Here is a 14,257-nt window from a genome sequence, read left to right as displayed (position 1 = left end):
ACATACAGTACAGACCAAAAGTTTGGACACACCTTCTCATTTAAAGATTTTCCTGTATTTTCATGATTATGAAAATTGTACATTCACACTGAAGACATCAAAACTATGAATTAACACATGTGGAATTATATACTTCCCAAAAAAGTGTGAAGCAACTGAAATTATGTCTTATATTCTAGGTCCTTCAAAGTAGCCATCTTTTGCTTTCACGACTGCTTTGCACACTCTTGGCATTCTCTTGATGAGGTTCAAGAGGTAGTCACCGGGAATGGTCTTCCAACAATCTTGAAGGAGTTCCCAGAGATGCTTAGCACTTGTTGGCCCTTTTGCCTTCACTCTGCGGTCCAGCTCACCCCAAACCATCTCAATTGGGTTCAGGTCTGGTGACTGTGGAGGTCAGGTCATCTGGTGTAGCACCCCATCACTCTGCTTCTTGGTCAAATAGCCCTTACACAGCCTGGAGGTGTGTTTGGGGTCATTGTCCTGTTGAAAAATAAATGATGGTGCAACTAAACGCAAACCGGATGGAATAGTATGCCGCTGCAAGATGCTGTGGTAGCCATGCTGGTTCAGCAAGCCTTCAATTTTAAATATACATATATACGTATATATATATATACACTCACCGGCCACTTTATTAGGTACACCATGCTAGTAACGGGTTGGACCCCCTTTTGCCTTCAGAACTGCCTCAATTCTTCGTGGCATAGATTCAACAAGGTGCTGGAAGCATTCCTCAGAGATTTTGGTCCATATTGACATGATGGCATCACACAGTTGCCGCAGATTTGTCGGCTGCACATCCCAAAGATGCTCCATACAAGGCAGGATGGATCCATGCTTTCATGTTGTTTACGCCAAATTCTGACCCTACCATCCGAATGTCGCAGCAGAAATCGAGACTCATCAGACCAAGCAACGTTTTTCCAATCTTCTACTGTCCAATTTCGATGAGCTTGTACAAATTGTAGCCTCAGTTTCCTGTTCTTAGCTGAAAGGAGTGGTACCCGGTGTGGTCTTCTGCTGCTGTAGCCCATCTGCCTCAAAGTTCGATGCACTGTGCGTTCAGAGATGCTCTTAGGCCTACCTTGGTTGTAACGGGTGGCGATTTGAGTCACTGTTGCCTTTCTATCAGCTCGAACCAGTCTGCCCATTCTCCTCTGACCTCTGGCATCAACAAGGCATTTCCGCCCACAGAACTGCCACTCACTGGATTTTTTTTCTTTTTCGGACCATTCTCTGTAAACCCTAGAGATGGTTGTGCGTGAAAATCCCAGTAGATCAGCAGTTTCTGAAATACTCAGACCAGCCCTTCTGGCACCAACAACCATGCCACGTTCAAAGGCACTCAAATCACCTTTCTTCCCCATACTGATGCTCGGTTTGAACTGCAGGAGATTGTCTTGACCATGTCTACATGCCTAAATGCACTGAGTTGCCGCCATGTGATTGGCTGATTAGAAATTAAGTGTTAACAAGAAGTTGGACAGGTGTACCTAATAAAGTGGCCGGTGAGTATATATATATATATATATATATATATATATATATATATATATATATATATATATATATATATATACAGGTCAGCTCCCGAGCACGTATCTGGTTCTGCCCTTCCGCCCCACCTTGGCGAGATAGGCCATCAGCATTTCCATGATCGATTCCTTTCTTATGCTGAACTGTGAAATCATATTGCTGTAACATCAGACTCCATCTAAACAATTTCCCGTTGTCCCCAACTACTCTGCTGAGCCAACTCAATGGGTTATGATCTGTGATCACGGTGAAGTTGCGCCCATAGAGGTATGGTTGCAGCTTCTGCAGAGCCCACACAATTGCCAAACATTCCTTCTCAATGGTGGCCTAAGCCACTTCTCTGGGCAGGAGTTTCCTGCTTAGGTAGGGAATTGGGTGAACCTCACCTTGAGGTTCAGCATCTCCACTACCTGTTCCCTCATGTGTGCCTTCACCTCTGCTGACACCCGGGTATGCAGACTGCCGTACTAGGGGATTAGTACCAGTGTCCACATGGTGAACTGCTAAGTGCGTCCTCCCAGGCTGTCCTGTGAAGACTTCTGTGAACTCGCTGAGCGCCCCCATCAGCTCAGACCTCTGACTGTGGGATAGCTCAGGGTTAAACTCTGCTGACTCCAGGGACTCCATGTACTGAGTCCTGGCCCCCACATATAGTAACAGATCAGCCTCCCCCTCTTCAGGCAGGCTACAGACAGGTAAGACACAGGTCTCCCTGTCATGATGAGCCTTCAACATATTTACATGAAACACTTTCTGATGCTTTGCATGCTCATCTAGTGTCACCACATAATTAACATCATTTAGCCGCTTATGTACAGTGTATGGTCCCTCCCATGCGGCCTGCATTTTATTCTGTAACATAGGAACCAACACCCAAACCTTCTGCCCCTCCTCATAGGCCCTCAGTCTGGCATTACAGTCGTACCAGACCTTCTGGGTGATTTGGGCCTGGGTCACGTTCTCATGGTCCAGGTTGCTCAGTTTTTGCATTCTCTCTCTGAGCCGCAGTACATATTCAACCACTGAGACTCCAGTAGTTCTGGGGTCGTCCTCCCAACAGTCCGTAATCAAATCAAGTGGCCCCCTGACCCTCCTCCCATAAACCAGTTCAAAGGGGGAGAATCCAGTAGACACCTGGGGTACCTCTCGGTAGGCAAACAACAGATGGGGGAGGCACCGCTCCCAGTCTCTCCCTTCAGTCTCCAGCAGCATTTTGAGCATTCGCTTTAATGTTCCATTAAAACGCTTGCAGAGTCCGTTGGTTTGGGGATGATAGGCCCTGGCCACAAAATGCTGTACATGTATCCTTTCACAGAGGCTATCCATCAGATCGGACATGAACTAGGTTCCCTGATCGGTCAACAATTCCCTGGGGAAACCCACAGGAGAGAACACAGTCAGTAAAGCATCTGCCACTTTGTCTGCTCAGATGGAGGACAGTGCCACAGCTTCCGGGTATCGTGTAGCATAGTCCACCACTGTGAGGATGTACTTTTTGCCAGAGCTGCTAGGGATTGCAAGTGGCCCTATGATATCCACAGCCACTCGCTGGAAAGGCTCATCGATCACAGGCAGTGGTATCAATGGAGCTTTCTGTATATTCCCGGACTTCCCAACTCTCTGACAAACTACACATGATCGGCAGTAATTAGCAATATCTGTCCCCGTCTTGGGCCAATAGAAGTTATGTGTCCTGCGAGCTTTAGTCTTTTGTATTCCAAGGTGTCCGGCCAGAGGAATTTCATGGGCAATCCTCAATAATTGTTCCCTAAATAGATAAGGGATGATCAGCCGCCGCTCGTAGTCCCAAGATTCTGTAGTATCCGTGGGGATAGTCTCTGTATACAGTCTGCCCTGGTCCCAGTATATTCTCTCTTTGCCAGAAGCAGCAGGGGGTCGGTCTGCAAGACATCTGAGCTCTTCCAGACTGACATCTGTCTGCAGGGCCTCCTGGAAGCTCTGACCGCCCCCTGACGAAGCTGACGCGAAACGCACGTTGGGGCAACGGTGCCGTCCAGTTCTGACACCAGCATCTGGGTAAGAGCATGGGGATGGGTCTGACTGTATGATTAATGAATGTACAAGCCTGTGTACAGGGCTAACTGCACTTTCTTATACGGCCCCATATGATCCTAGACTCAGTGCCCGTTCTATTTTCTGCATTTTGCACGTGATTTTTGTATATATGGCATCAGTTGTGGACGGCACTGTTCGTTTGGTCTGTGCTACCTACCTTTGTCTGAATTCTTTTGTACATTTTATAAAGTATTGTGATACATGTTTTTTGTCATTGTGAAACTTAATAAAATTTAATATAATTAGTCCTGGACATGCACTCCAATTTTTTCTGGTTCTTCCTGTAGCGGGAGTGTGCTTTTTTATATAATCTGTGTCTCCCAGTTAGGCTCCCCCACTGGGGTTGTGAGCATGTGGGAGAACACTAGATGGTTATTCTTCATCTTGGGTTTGTTTTATTATAGTCTTTCCTGGTATGATATCGGCAGGGGTTGTCATGGCTGGACGCACCAGGGTCACCTCTGCCCCAGTGTCTCTGAGACCAATGGTGACTTTATTGCCAACAGTGACAGATTGACAGTTCTCATTAGCCCTCGCATCAGAGCCGGCCACAAAGAGGACAGATGGTGGGGACACAGACGGCTTTGTGGTGGTAGTTGGGCATTTCTCCCTATCAGGGCAGACAGCGCTAACATGTCTCACTTTGTTGCAGGAGAAGCACCGGCGTGCATCACCTAAAGAATGTCTATTCCCCGGGACCCCATAGAAGGTGGGCTTGGACAGCACTGGTGATCGGCCGGCAGAGGGAGAAGGGTCCCCGTTTGGCTTACCTCCCCTCCAGATGAATCCCGATGGCTTCCGCACCTCAGGCATCCTGTTAGCCACAAAGCAGTCCGTAATCCTTGCAACCTGATAAGCAGTTTGTGGCTCCCGATCACACACAAATTGTCGTACATCCGTGGGGCACATGTGAAGAAATTGATCCTTGACCAGAAGATCCGTTAAGTCCTTAAAACTGTTAACAGAAAGTCCCCTGATCCATTGATGGAACGTGGTCCTCAAGGTGCTCACAACATCCACATAGCTGTCAGTTGATCCACGTTGTAGATTCCGGAACTTTCTCCGATACACTTCTGGTGTCAGGTTGTATTTCCTGATCAGGGCCTCTTTTATGGCCTCAATAGTTCCCATCTAGCTCTGGTGGGAGGCAAGCAAAAACTTCCAGGCCTTTTCCTCTCAACCCTGGGGTTAGATACTGTGCCCACTGCTCACGGGGTAGATGGTATTGCCTGCAGGTTTTTTCAAACCCCCGAAGGAAAGTATCTAAGTCCGTATCCTTCTCCATCACAGGGAAGTTTTCCAGACGTGGTTTCCTCGGATTTATGTCCTGGGAGGGGGTTAGCTGAGGACTGATACCCCGCTCTATTTGAGCCATCTGAAGCTGGAAAGCTCTCTCCTCCCGACGTTTTGCAGCCTCACTCTCGGCACGGTCCTGGTGTTCTGCAGCCTGTCGGTACTGTAGAATAAGCTGCATGCGCAGATTGGGATCACTTGTCCCCAGCCGTTTTAAGTCCATTTGCAAATTACAGTCCATAGGCTCCTCAGCACTGGCATTGCTGGGACTACCATCAGGTATCTCCGTTGCAAGAGCTGGCATTGCTGGGCCTCTCTGAGGTGGACTCTCTCCTTGCCCAGATGTTCCAATACTTTGCTCTATGTCCTGCTCGACCAAGGCACGTATCAGCAGCTCCCTGGATCTGTCGGCTGTCTCTATTCCTCTCTGCTCACAGAGGTCGGTCAGAGCCTCTTTGCTCTGCTTCTTGTACTGGACTGCCATATCGATGAACAGCCTTTGCCAAATAAAAGACAGAAAAAAAAATGGGGAGGGGAAACTGTTTGCAAGTATGTCTAAGTATGCACTGAGCTGATCCTTGTAGAACTGGTGCACTCCTCGCAAGGATACCAATTCTTTAGTACAGGGAATAATTGCTTAAACCATGCACTAATGCTCTAATAGAATTATTTCTATCCCACCGGTCTGCCACCAATTTGTGATGTACCCACTTCTCAGCACGTGACTTGGGGTTGTGCCTGCAAGGGTTAATCTATCTCCCCTCTATCAGTCCAGCATTCAACCTCTGTCCTATGCTGTAATAGGAGCATAAATCACACAACGACCGAGGCCACACACCCGCTCATACACGCTGCCACCACTCCCCGAATACACGGGCAATGAGTCCCGGAAATATTACTACTACTACTGTCTGCAAATCATAAGGATCAAACACTTTAAGGCTGTTGATTCTTTAGAACATACAAGGTTCAAACGTGTTAAAGTTTGATGCTTTAATACAAAAAGGTACAGTGCTTACAATAAAGAAACAGATATAAAAATATGGTAATAAAAAGACATACAAATATGCAAAACAGTTATAAAATAAACAGGAGAAAACTTACAGAAATAGCTAACTTGTAGTCTGCTTTCTGCTCCCAGATAGGGGGGGGGGGGTGAATATGGACTGGAACACATCAGCTAGGCTGCCCCTCATTCTATGAATACGATTCTATGTATACAGGCCTGATTTATAGAGTCACCCTGGAGGTCAGATTTCTAGACCAGCCTCTCAGGTTAATATTATAATTGCTGGTTTTTTCATTGGCCCATGGCCACTCCACCAATGAATATATTATTTTCTCTGAAATTCTTGGTGTAAAGTTTCCCACAGATAGATAGTGGTGACTGGGTATGCGACAGAGCAGGAAGAGACACCAGGCCGATAAACAATCCAACAAGATTTATTGGAACAGAGAAGTGAGACAACTCAAATGAAAGTAATTCTGCAGCATCCGTAAGTACTCCACAATGAGTTCCCACAATGAGTCCACACAAAGAGAGCAGATCCGGGGGCGCCACCCGGCAATCCGACGCCAGGGAAATAGAAATAGTCCTTGAGTGAATTCAATGGCTCCAGCAGATGAGGGACACAACACAGTCCAATGTGGCAGTTCTAACAATGCACACGGTCACCGGGAACTCGCCTCAGCATAAATCCCAGCCCTTCGCAAGTCACCACACAACAACAGTCTTGAGATTCAGTCCTTAAATCCAGTAGGGTGGTGAGACATCACAATTCCATGTGGCAAAATGATCTCCATGATACCAGGATCCAGCTGCAGCTGGAGATCCTTGTCCTTCAAAGCATCAACTAACAGAACATGTGGTTTGTTGTCCAACCACTCTTAATATCTCTGCCCAACAATGGGGCTGATCCCAACACCCACGCCCTTAAACATAGCTCCAAGGATTAAGAACTTTCCAGAAACCCTGTCTGCAGTCTCTCTACAGGTTTGTGTATTGGAGATGCCCCCTGCAGAGGGGAACAAAGACAAGCATGCCCCCACCAGATACAGGGCAAGGAATGCTAATGTAAGCTTGATTATAGTATGGTCCATGTGTACAGGCTGGGGGGACACTCTGTTACAATAGTGTCAGGCTGTAATTGACATCTCTCTTCAAAAGAGCTCGAAGGTGTGAAATGTTTCCCCTTCTTCCTGGTTCTTAGCAAGATCCCCTGTCGAGATTGGAGACAGTAGACTGATTGCTCAGGATACCACATGTTGTGACCCCCTGTGAGACCTGCAGCCTTCAGGACAGATGTTAAATTACTGCTACACACATATATACCTATACATATTTCACTACATACATATATACCTATATACATAATCCACCACAATACTCCAGAGCTGCACTCACTATTTTGGTGGTGCAGTCACTGTGTACATATATTACTGATCCTGAATTACATCCTGTATTATACTCCAGAGCTGCACTCACTATTCTGCTGGTGCAGTCACTGTGTACATACATTACATTACTGATCCTGAGTTACATCTTGTATTATACCCCAGAGCTGCACTCACTATTCTGCTGGTGCAGTCACTGTGTACATACATTACATTACTGATCCTGAGTTACATCCTGTATTATACCCCAGAGCTGCACTCACTATTCTGCTGGTGTCCCCATGCCTCTTCCGGGGGAGCTGCTCCCTCACACTGGGGTACGATTCGTCAGGTACCCTCAACATGATGGAGTGTCGGCCCTGCAGTCACACATAGAGGCTCTGTTCCCCGCTGTACAATGCTGGTGCTTTATGAATACACAGCGGCCAGTGGCGGAGCGCCCCCTGCAGGCCAGTGGCGGAGCGCCCCCTGCAGGCCCGTGGCGGAGCGCCCCCTGCAGGCCCGTGGCGGAGCGCCCCCTGCAGGCCCGTGGCGGAGCGCCCCCTGCAGGCCCGTGTCGGAGCGCCCCCTGCAGGCCCGTGGCGGAGCGCCCCCCGCAGGTCAGACACGATACAGGAAGCTGCGGAAGGAATGAAGATACAGTCGTGCTCACCTGGCTGGGCATCGCTGGAGGTGGAGGCCAAAAATAGGGATTGTTAAAGCGCGGCTCCGCCATCCTGCAAGAAGGAGAGTACAGTTACCCTGCTGCCACCAGTCACACGCAGAACCGCCATAAAGACAAACCGCAACCCTCAACATCTCTGCTTCTTGTCAGCAACGCTCAGCACTGGCCGGTGACTTCTCACAGCTGAGGGTTTGCTACATGGTTTCTAGTGCAGACAATCCATCGTACTGGGCTGACACAATGTAACACGACATCAGCTATGCAGCAGGAAGGGTCCTCAGCCTGAATGTGTGCAATATCCTGGGCCACACGCTTTCGAGGAGGAGTCACAGTCCCTCACACGGGGATCGGCGGGATACAGGTCAGTGATTGGTGGAGCCCCATGATACACGCTTGTACAATCTGTTATCACCCAGTATTCAAAAAGCACCAGCATTCCACATCTGTGGCCCCCCGAGGAGGAGTGGGGCCCATCCGCTGTACTCACCAGCGGCCCAAGACCCACCCCACAGCCGGCCCCTTACATCCATCACAGACGGTACAAAAATTACCGGTAATCCTAGTGTTCAAAGGACGCGAACGGCGGGAGGGGGCCCAAGTACGGAGGGAGGGGGCCAAGAACAGATTCCGGACACAGTCAACCCCACCCTCCATGCCATCTGCCAATCATTCCAGTTATGTCAGGTGAGGCTAGGACTGTGCCAATAGCAGAACAGAGTCTGCGCAGGGAAGGAGGGCATGACAGAAGCCATGAAAAGGAGCAGGCCAGAGGCCGCACAGGGAGGGGAATAAAGGACAAAGGCCGCCCGGGAAGGAAGAGTGGGACAGAGGCCGAGCAGGAATGGGGTGGAGAAGAGGCAGCCCAGAAAGGGGGTGGGGCAGAGGCCGAAGAGGAAGAGGGTGGGGCAGAGGCCAGGCAGGGAGAGGATGAGGGAGAGGCTGGGCAGGAAGAGGGTGGGGCAGAGGAAGCCCAGAAAGGGGGTGGGGCAGAGGTTGAGCAGGAAGAGGGTGGGGCAGAGGCCGGGCAGGAAGAGGGTTGGGCAGGCCCCCCAGAAAGGGGGTGGGGCAGAGGCCAAACAGGAAGAGGGTGGGGCAGAGGAAGCCCAGAAAGGGGGTGGGGCAGAGGTTGAGCAGGAAGAGGGTGGGGCTGAGGCTGGGCAGGAAGAGGGTGGGGCAGAGGCAGTCCAGAAAGAGGGTGGGGCAGAGGCCGGGCAGGAAGAGGGTTGGGCAGGCAGCCCAGAAAGGGGGTGGGGCAGAGGCCGTACAGGAAGAGGGTGGGGCAGAGGCAGCCCAGAAAGGGGGTGGGGCAGGGGCTGGGCAGGAAGAGGGTGGGACAGAGGCTGGGCAGGAAGAGGGTGGGGCAGAGGCAGCCCAGAAAGGGGGTGGGGCAGAGGTTGAGCAGGAACAGGGTGAGGCAGAGGCCGGGCAGGAAGAAGGTGGGGCAAAGGCAGCCTGAGAAGGGGTGGAACAGGGGCCGCACAGGGAGGGGAATAAAGGACAAAGGCCACCCGAGAAAGAAGAGTGGGACAGAGGCCGGGCAGGAAAAGGGTGGGGCAGAGGCAGCCCTAGAAAGTAGAGGCAGGACAAAAGCCTCGAAAAAAGGGTGCAGGAAAGGGGAAGCGTGAGAAGCTACGTGTAGTGAAATATGTATAGGTATATATGTGTGTAGTGAAATATGTATAGGTCTTTTGGGGTCTGTCTCCTTTCTCCGTAGTCTTTTGGGGTCTATCTCTCTTCCTTTTTGTGCAGTCTTTTGGGGTCTGTCTCTCCCACCTTTCTCTGCAGTCTTTTGGGGTCTTTCTCTGCAGTCTTAGCATAGTGAAATATGTATAGGTTTATATGTGTAACCAGCAGTAATTTAACATCTGTCCTGAGACTGCAGGTCTCACAGGGGTCACAGCATATGTTGTCCTGAGAGGGCAGTCTGCTGTCTCCAATCTCGCTGGGGGTCTTGCTGGGAACCAGGAAAGGGAAACATTTCACACCTTCTAGCTCTTTTGAAAAGAGATGTCAATTACAGATTGACACTATCTGTGAGAACATTTAGGCAAAAAGTGTTCAGAGGAAAATAATATATTTATTGGGGTAACAGCCGTGATCCAATCAAAAACAAGTAATTATAATATTAACCTGAGAGGCTGTTCTAGAAATGTGACCTCCAAGTTAACTCTATAAATTAGGCTTGTACGCATACAAAGTTGTTCACAGATTGAGGGCAGCCGAGCTGATGCGATCCAGTCCATATTTGTCCCCCCTCAGGGAGCAGAAAGCAGACTACAAAGTTAGCTATTTCTGTAAGTTTTCTCCTGTTTTTTTTTTATAACTGTTTTGCATAGTTGTATGTCACTTTTTATTACCAGATTTTTATACCTTTTTCTTACTGTAAGCACTGAACCTTTTTGTATTAAAGTATAAAACTTTAATAAGTGGAACAATTGAATGTTCTAACGAATCCATAGCCTAAGGTGTGTGAGCCTTATGAGTAGTAGACATTATTAGTACTAATATTTCCGGGACCCATCGCCCGTGTGTTAGAGGAGTGGGTGTCTGGCCTGTGTCGGTGTGTGATTTATGCTCCCATTACAGCATAGGACAAAGGTTGAATGCTGGACTGATTGAGGGGAGATGGGGTTGTGCCTGCAAGGGTTAATCTAAGTCCCGTGCTGAGAGCGGGTACGTGACACTGCGCATGAAGGGCAGGAGAGCGGCCGCGTGGGGTGTACTAGAGAGATGTAACACAGGGTGTGGGGAGGACAGAGACCACACATGTGAGGGGGGGGAGAGAAACATCAGAGGAGCAATGATGGACACTACAGAGATCGCCCCTCTCACAAATCCAGGGCAGGAGGCTATGGATGCACAGATCAGGTCATTACAGGAGGACAAGGGGCTGTGAACCATGAGATGCATGTGTGGGGTCTCCTCGGGGCCTCCATCAGTCCACGACTCCCAACTATGGACCTGCAGAGAGAGGCACAAACACAACAACCCCGACAGACTCCAGTTGTCACATTTTGCCTCTTCAGCGTTTTTGCCCTTTCGGTCGCCTGTTTCTATCGTAACTGACGGACAACGAACATTCCAGGAGTTGCTACATTATATCGATAAACCATGATATTCTGGGTCCTGGGCCGGAAACTCCCAGACCTCACTGCATAGAGACCCTGCAGTCAGTCCTCAAACTGGAACAAAACCTAGAAATTGTGAAACTCCTGAGCTCTGATGAGACAAGAATGGGCGGCCACCAGTCAGGACCTGCCCAGGAGCTGAGATTCCGGGAACGGCCAAAGTCTAGAGATGACGGGGGACGGGCAAAAGTCTGGAAAAACTTGGGGGGGGGGGGGGGCGGCAGGCAAAGTGAAGTCTGCACATATGACAGGGGGAAAGTAGCAAAAGTCAGGAGAAGAATGGGGGTGAAGGGCAAAAGTCAGGAGAAGAATGGGGGTAAAGGGCCAAAGTCAGGAGAAGAATGGGGGTGAAGGGCCAAAGTCAGGAGAAGAATGGGGGTGAAGGGCCAAAGTCTGACGGAGCTCGGAGGAGGGGAGGAAGGCCAAAGTCTGAAGATGACGGGGGGAGGGTCCAAAGACTGAAAGCGACGGGGAAGGGGCCAAGGTCTAGAGAAGCAAGGGGGGGGGGGGGGGTGGGGTCAAATCTGGAAAAAACAGGGGGGGGGGCAAAGTTTGGAGAAGCTAGGGAGAGGAAGGGCCACAGTCTGGAGAAGACAGGGAGAGGAAGGGCCACAGTCTGGAGAAGACAGGGAGAGGAAGGGCCACAGTCTGGAGAAGACAGGGAGAGGAAGGGCCACAGTCTGGAGAAGATAGGTAGAGGAAGGGCCACAGTCTGGAGAAGACAGGGAGAGGAAGGGCCACAGTCTGGAGAAGACAGGGAGAGGAAGGGCCACAGTCTGGAGAAGACAGGGAGAGGAAGGGCCACAGTCTGGAGAAGACAGGGAGAGGAAGGGCCACAGTCTGGAGAAGACAGGGAGAGGAAGGGCCACAGTCTGGAGAAGACAGGGAGAGGAAGGGCCACAGTCTGGAGAAGACAGGGAGAGGAAGGGCCACAGTCTGGAGAAGACAGGGAGAGGAAGGGCCACAGTCTGGAGAAGACAGGGGAAGGGCCACAGTCTGGAGAAGACAGGGGGGGGGGGGAAGAGCCAAAGTCTGGAGAAGACGGGGAGGGGCCAAAGTCTGGAGAAGGCGGGGAGGGGCCAAAGTCTGGAGAAGCAAGGGGGGGAGAGAAGGGCCAAAGTCTCGAGATGATGGGGGGGCAAAGTGTGGAAAAGCTGGAGGGGGACCAATGTCTGTAGAAGACTGGGAGGAAGGGGTCAAAGCCTGGAAAAGATGGGGTGAAGGAACAAAGTCTGGAGAAGATGGGCAGGGGGGGGGGGGCCAAAGTCTGGAGAAGACTGGGGTAGGGCCAAAGTCTGGAGAGGACGGGGAGGGGCCAAGGTCTGGAGAGGACGGGGAGGGGCCAAAGTCTGGAGAGGACGGGGAGGGGCCAAAGTCTGGAGAGGACGGGGAGGGGCAGAAGTCTGGAGAGGACGGGGAGGGGCAGAAGTCTGGAGAGGACGGGGAGGGGCAGAAGTCTGGAGAGGACGGGGAGGGGCAGAAGTCTGGAGAGGACGGGGAGGGGCAGAAGTCTGGAGAGGACGGGTGGGGAGAGGGGGCATCCCTCAGGGAAGAGGGCACCACATCATCAATGATGGAGGAGGCAGCAAAAATAAAAGTGGCAACAACATGGGGTATCAACAACACCAGTTTTGCCATGTACAGACGCCATTGTTAAGGTTGAGGTCCTGCTTACATGAGCAATCCGGGCTACCAGCACCTGCTCTGTGGCCCCCGACTTCAATGCCCGAGAAGAGTGCACCCCCCACTGCCCCCAACAGAGAGTGAGCACAGGAGCGCCGCAACAACGGAGCAGCCAAGCGCCACATTGTGCACCGACATGAATCATTTTCCCCCAACTACATGCCTTATCTCCCCTAATCCGGGGCCCCCTACGATGCTCACAGCCCCACAAGCCACCAGGACCCCACACACAGGCCCCCACACACAGACCACCAGGACTCCACACAGGACCCTAGGACCTGCATTCTAATCCTCAGGGCGACCAAGATAAGCACATAGCCCCCCTCCAGGATCCGCACACAGAGCTCTGGGCCAGAAGGATCAGCACACAGACTCCCTGGTTCCCTGCACACAGACCCCCGGTCCCCACACACAGACCCCCGGTCCCCACACACAGACCCCCAGACTCCCCGGTCAACGCACACAGACCCCCCCGGTCCCTGCACACGGACCCCACCAATCCCCGCACAGTCTCCCCGGTCCCCGCACACAGACCCCCGGTTTCCGCCCCCGGTCTCTTCTCACGTTCAGACTTTTATTTCCATTTTCAGACAAAAGAAAAACAAAAATGGCGGCAGCGCATTAGAGCAGACACGACTCTCGCCAGGACCCCCACACCCGACGGCAGCAGCGACTCCCCCGCACAGGACGCCCCACACCCCGCACTGCCGCCGCCATGTTCTGCAGATGTCTCCGTGGGGCCCCTCCGCGCTCCCCTCTCACCCGGGGGCCACACACAGCGGTGACAGGAGCGGGGCCCCAGGCTGTGCCGCCCCTCCCCGGCCCTAGCGCGGGAACCTACACACCTGGCGTGCGGCGGACATAGACCCCGTGCGGAGGCGGCGGAGGAGGAGGACCGGCGGGCGGAGGCCTCACACGGATCCGGGTCACCGGCGGCCGAGCGCTTCTGGGGTCCGGGCCGGAGCTGAGCGCCCACAAGTCACCCGAGCCGCCTCATTACACGGCGCTGTCGTCAGTGAGGAGCCCCCCGTGTACGAGCGAGGAGCCTCCCCCGGCCCCACATATCCTCCCCCTGCTCCTCCCCCAGAGCCGAGACCCCCGAAACCGGGAGCCCCCGAGAGTGTGCGGCCCTGCAGGCGGGAGCCCCCCGAAACCGGGAGCCCCCGAGAGTGTGCGGCCCTGCAGGCGGGAGCCCCCCGAAACCGGGAGCCCCCCGAGAGTGTGCGGGCCCTGCAGGCGGGAGACCCCCGAAACCGGGAGCCCCCCGAGAGTGTGCGGCCCTGCAGGCGGGAGACCCCTGAAACTGAGGAGCCCCCAGAGAGTGTGCGGCACTGCAGGCGGGAGACCCCCGAAACCGGGAGCCCCCCAAGAGTGTGCGGCCCTGCAGGCGGGAGACCCCCGAAACTGAGGAGCCCCCCGAGAGTGCTGGCCCTGCAGGTGGGAGACCCCCGAAACCGGGAACCCACCGAGAATGTGCTGG

At 52.3% G+C, this 14,257-nt stretch overlaps 1 protein-coding gene across 3 annotated transcripts in view; it reads right to left on the bottom strand.

Moving 5' to 3' along the window:
- The window catches only part of ZNF362 (zinc finger protein 362), a 31,511-nt gene extending 17,642 nt beyond the window's left edge, over nucleotides 1-13,869 (bottom strand). Inside the window, exons 1-2 of one of the 3 annotated variants that reach the window (XM_077260486.1) lie at nucleotides 13,623-13,869; nucleotides 7,955-8,018 (exon numbers count right to left, since the gene is read on the bottom strand). In XM_077260486.1, coding sequence (XP_077116601.1) covers nucleotides 7,955-8,017 — 63 coding nt within the window. In that variant the 5' untranslated portion in view covers nucleotide 8,018; nucleotides 13,623-13,869. Of the gene's footprint in view, nucleotides 1-7,954; nucleotides 8,019-13,341; nucleotides 13,365-13,539; nucleotides 13,586-13,622 lie in introns of those variants that run through there. The other 2 variants (XM_077260487.1, XM_077260488.1) reach the window with 2 other exon arrangements.
- Nucleotides 13,870-14,257: the final 388 nt, after the last annotated feature.

This window comes from Ranitomeya variabilis, chromosome 4 (genome assembly GCF_051348905.1).
Source record: "Ranitomeya variabilis isolate aRanVar5 chromosome 4, aRanVar5.hap1, whole genome shotgun sequence".
Lineage (NCBI taxonomy): Eukaryota > Metazoa > Chordata > Amphibia > Anura > Dendrobatidae > Ranitomeya > Ranitomeya variabilis.
Note: the sequence above shows the minus strand (reverse complement) of the source record. Positions and strands in the feature narration are given on the sequence as shown.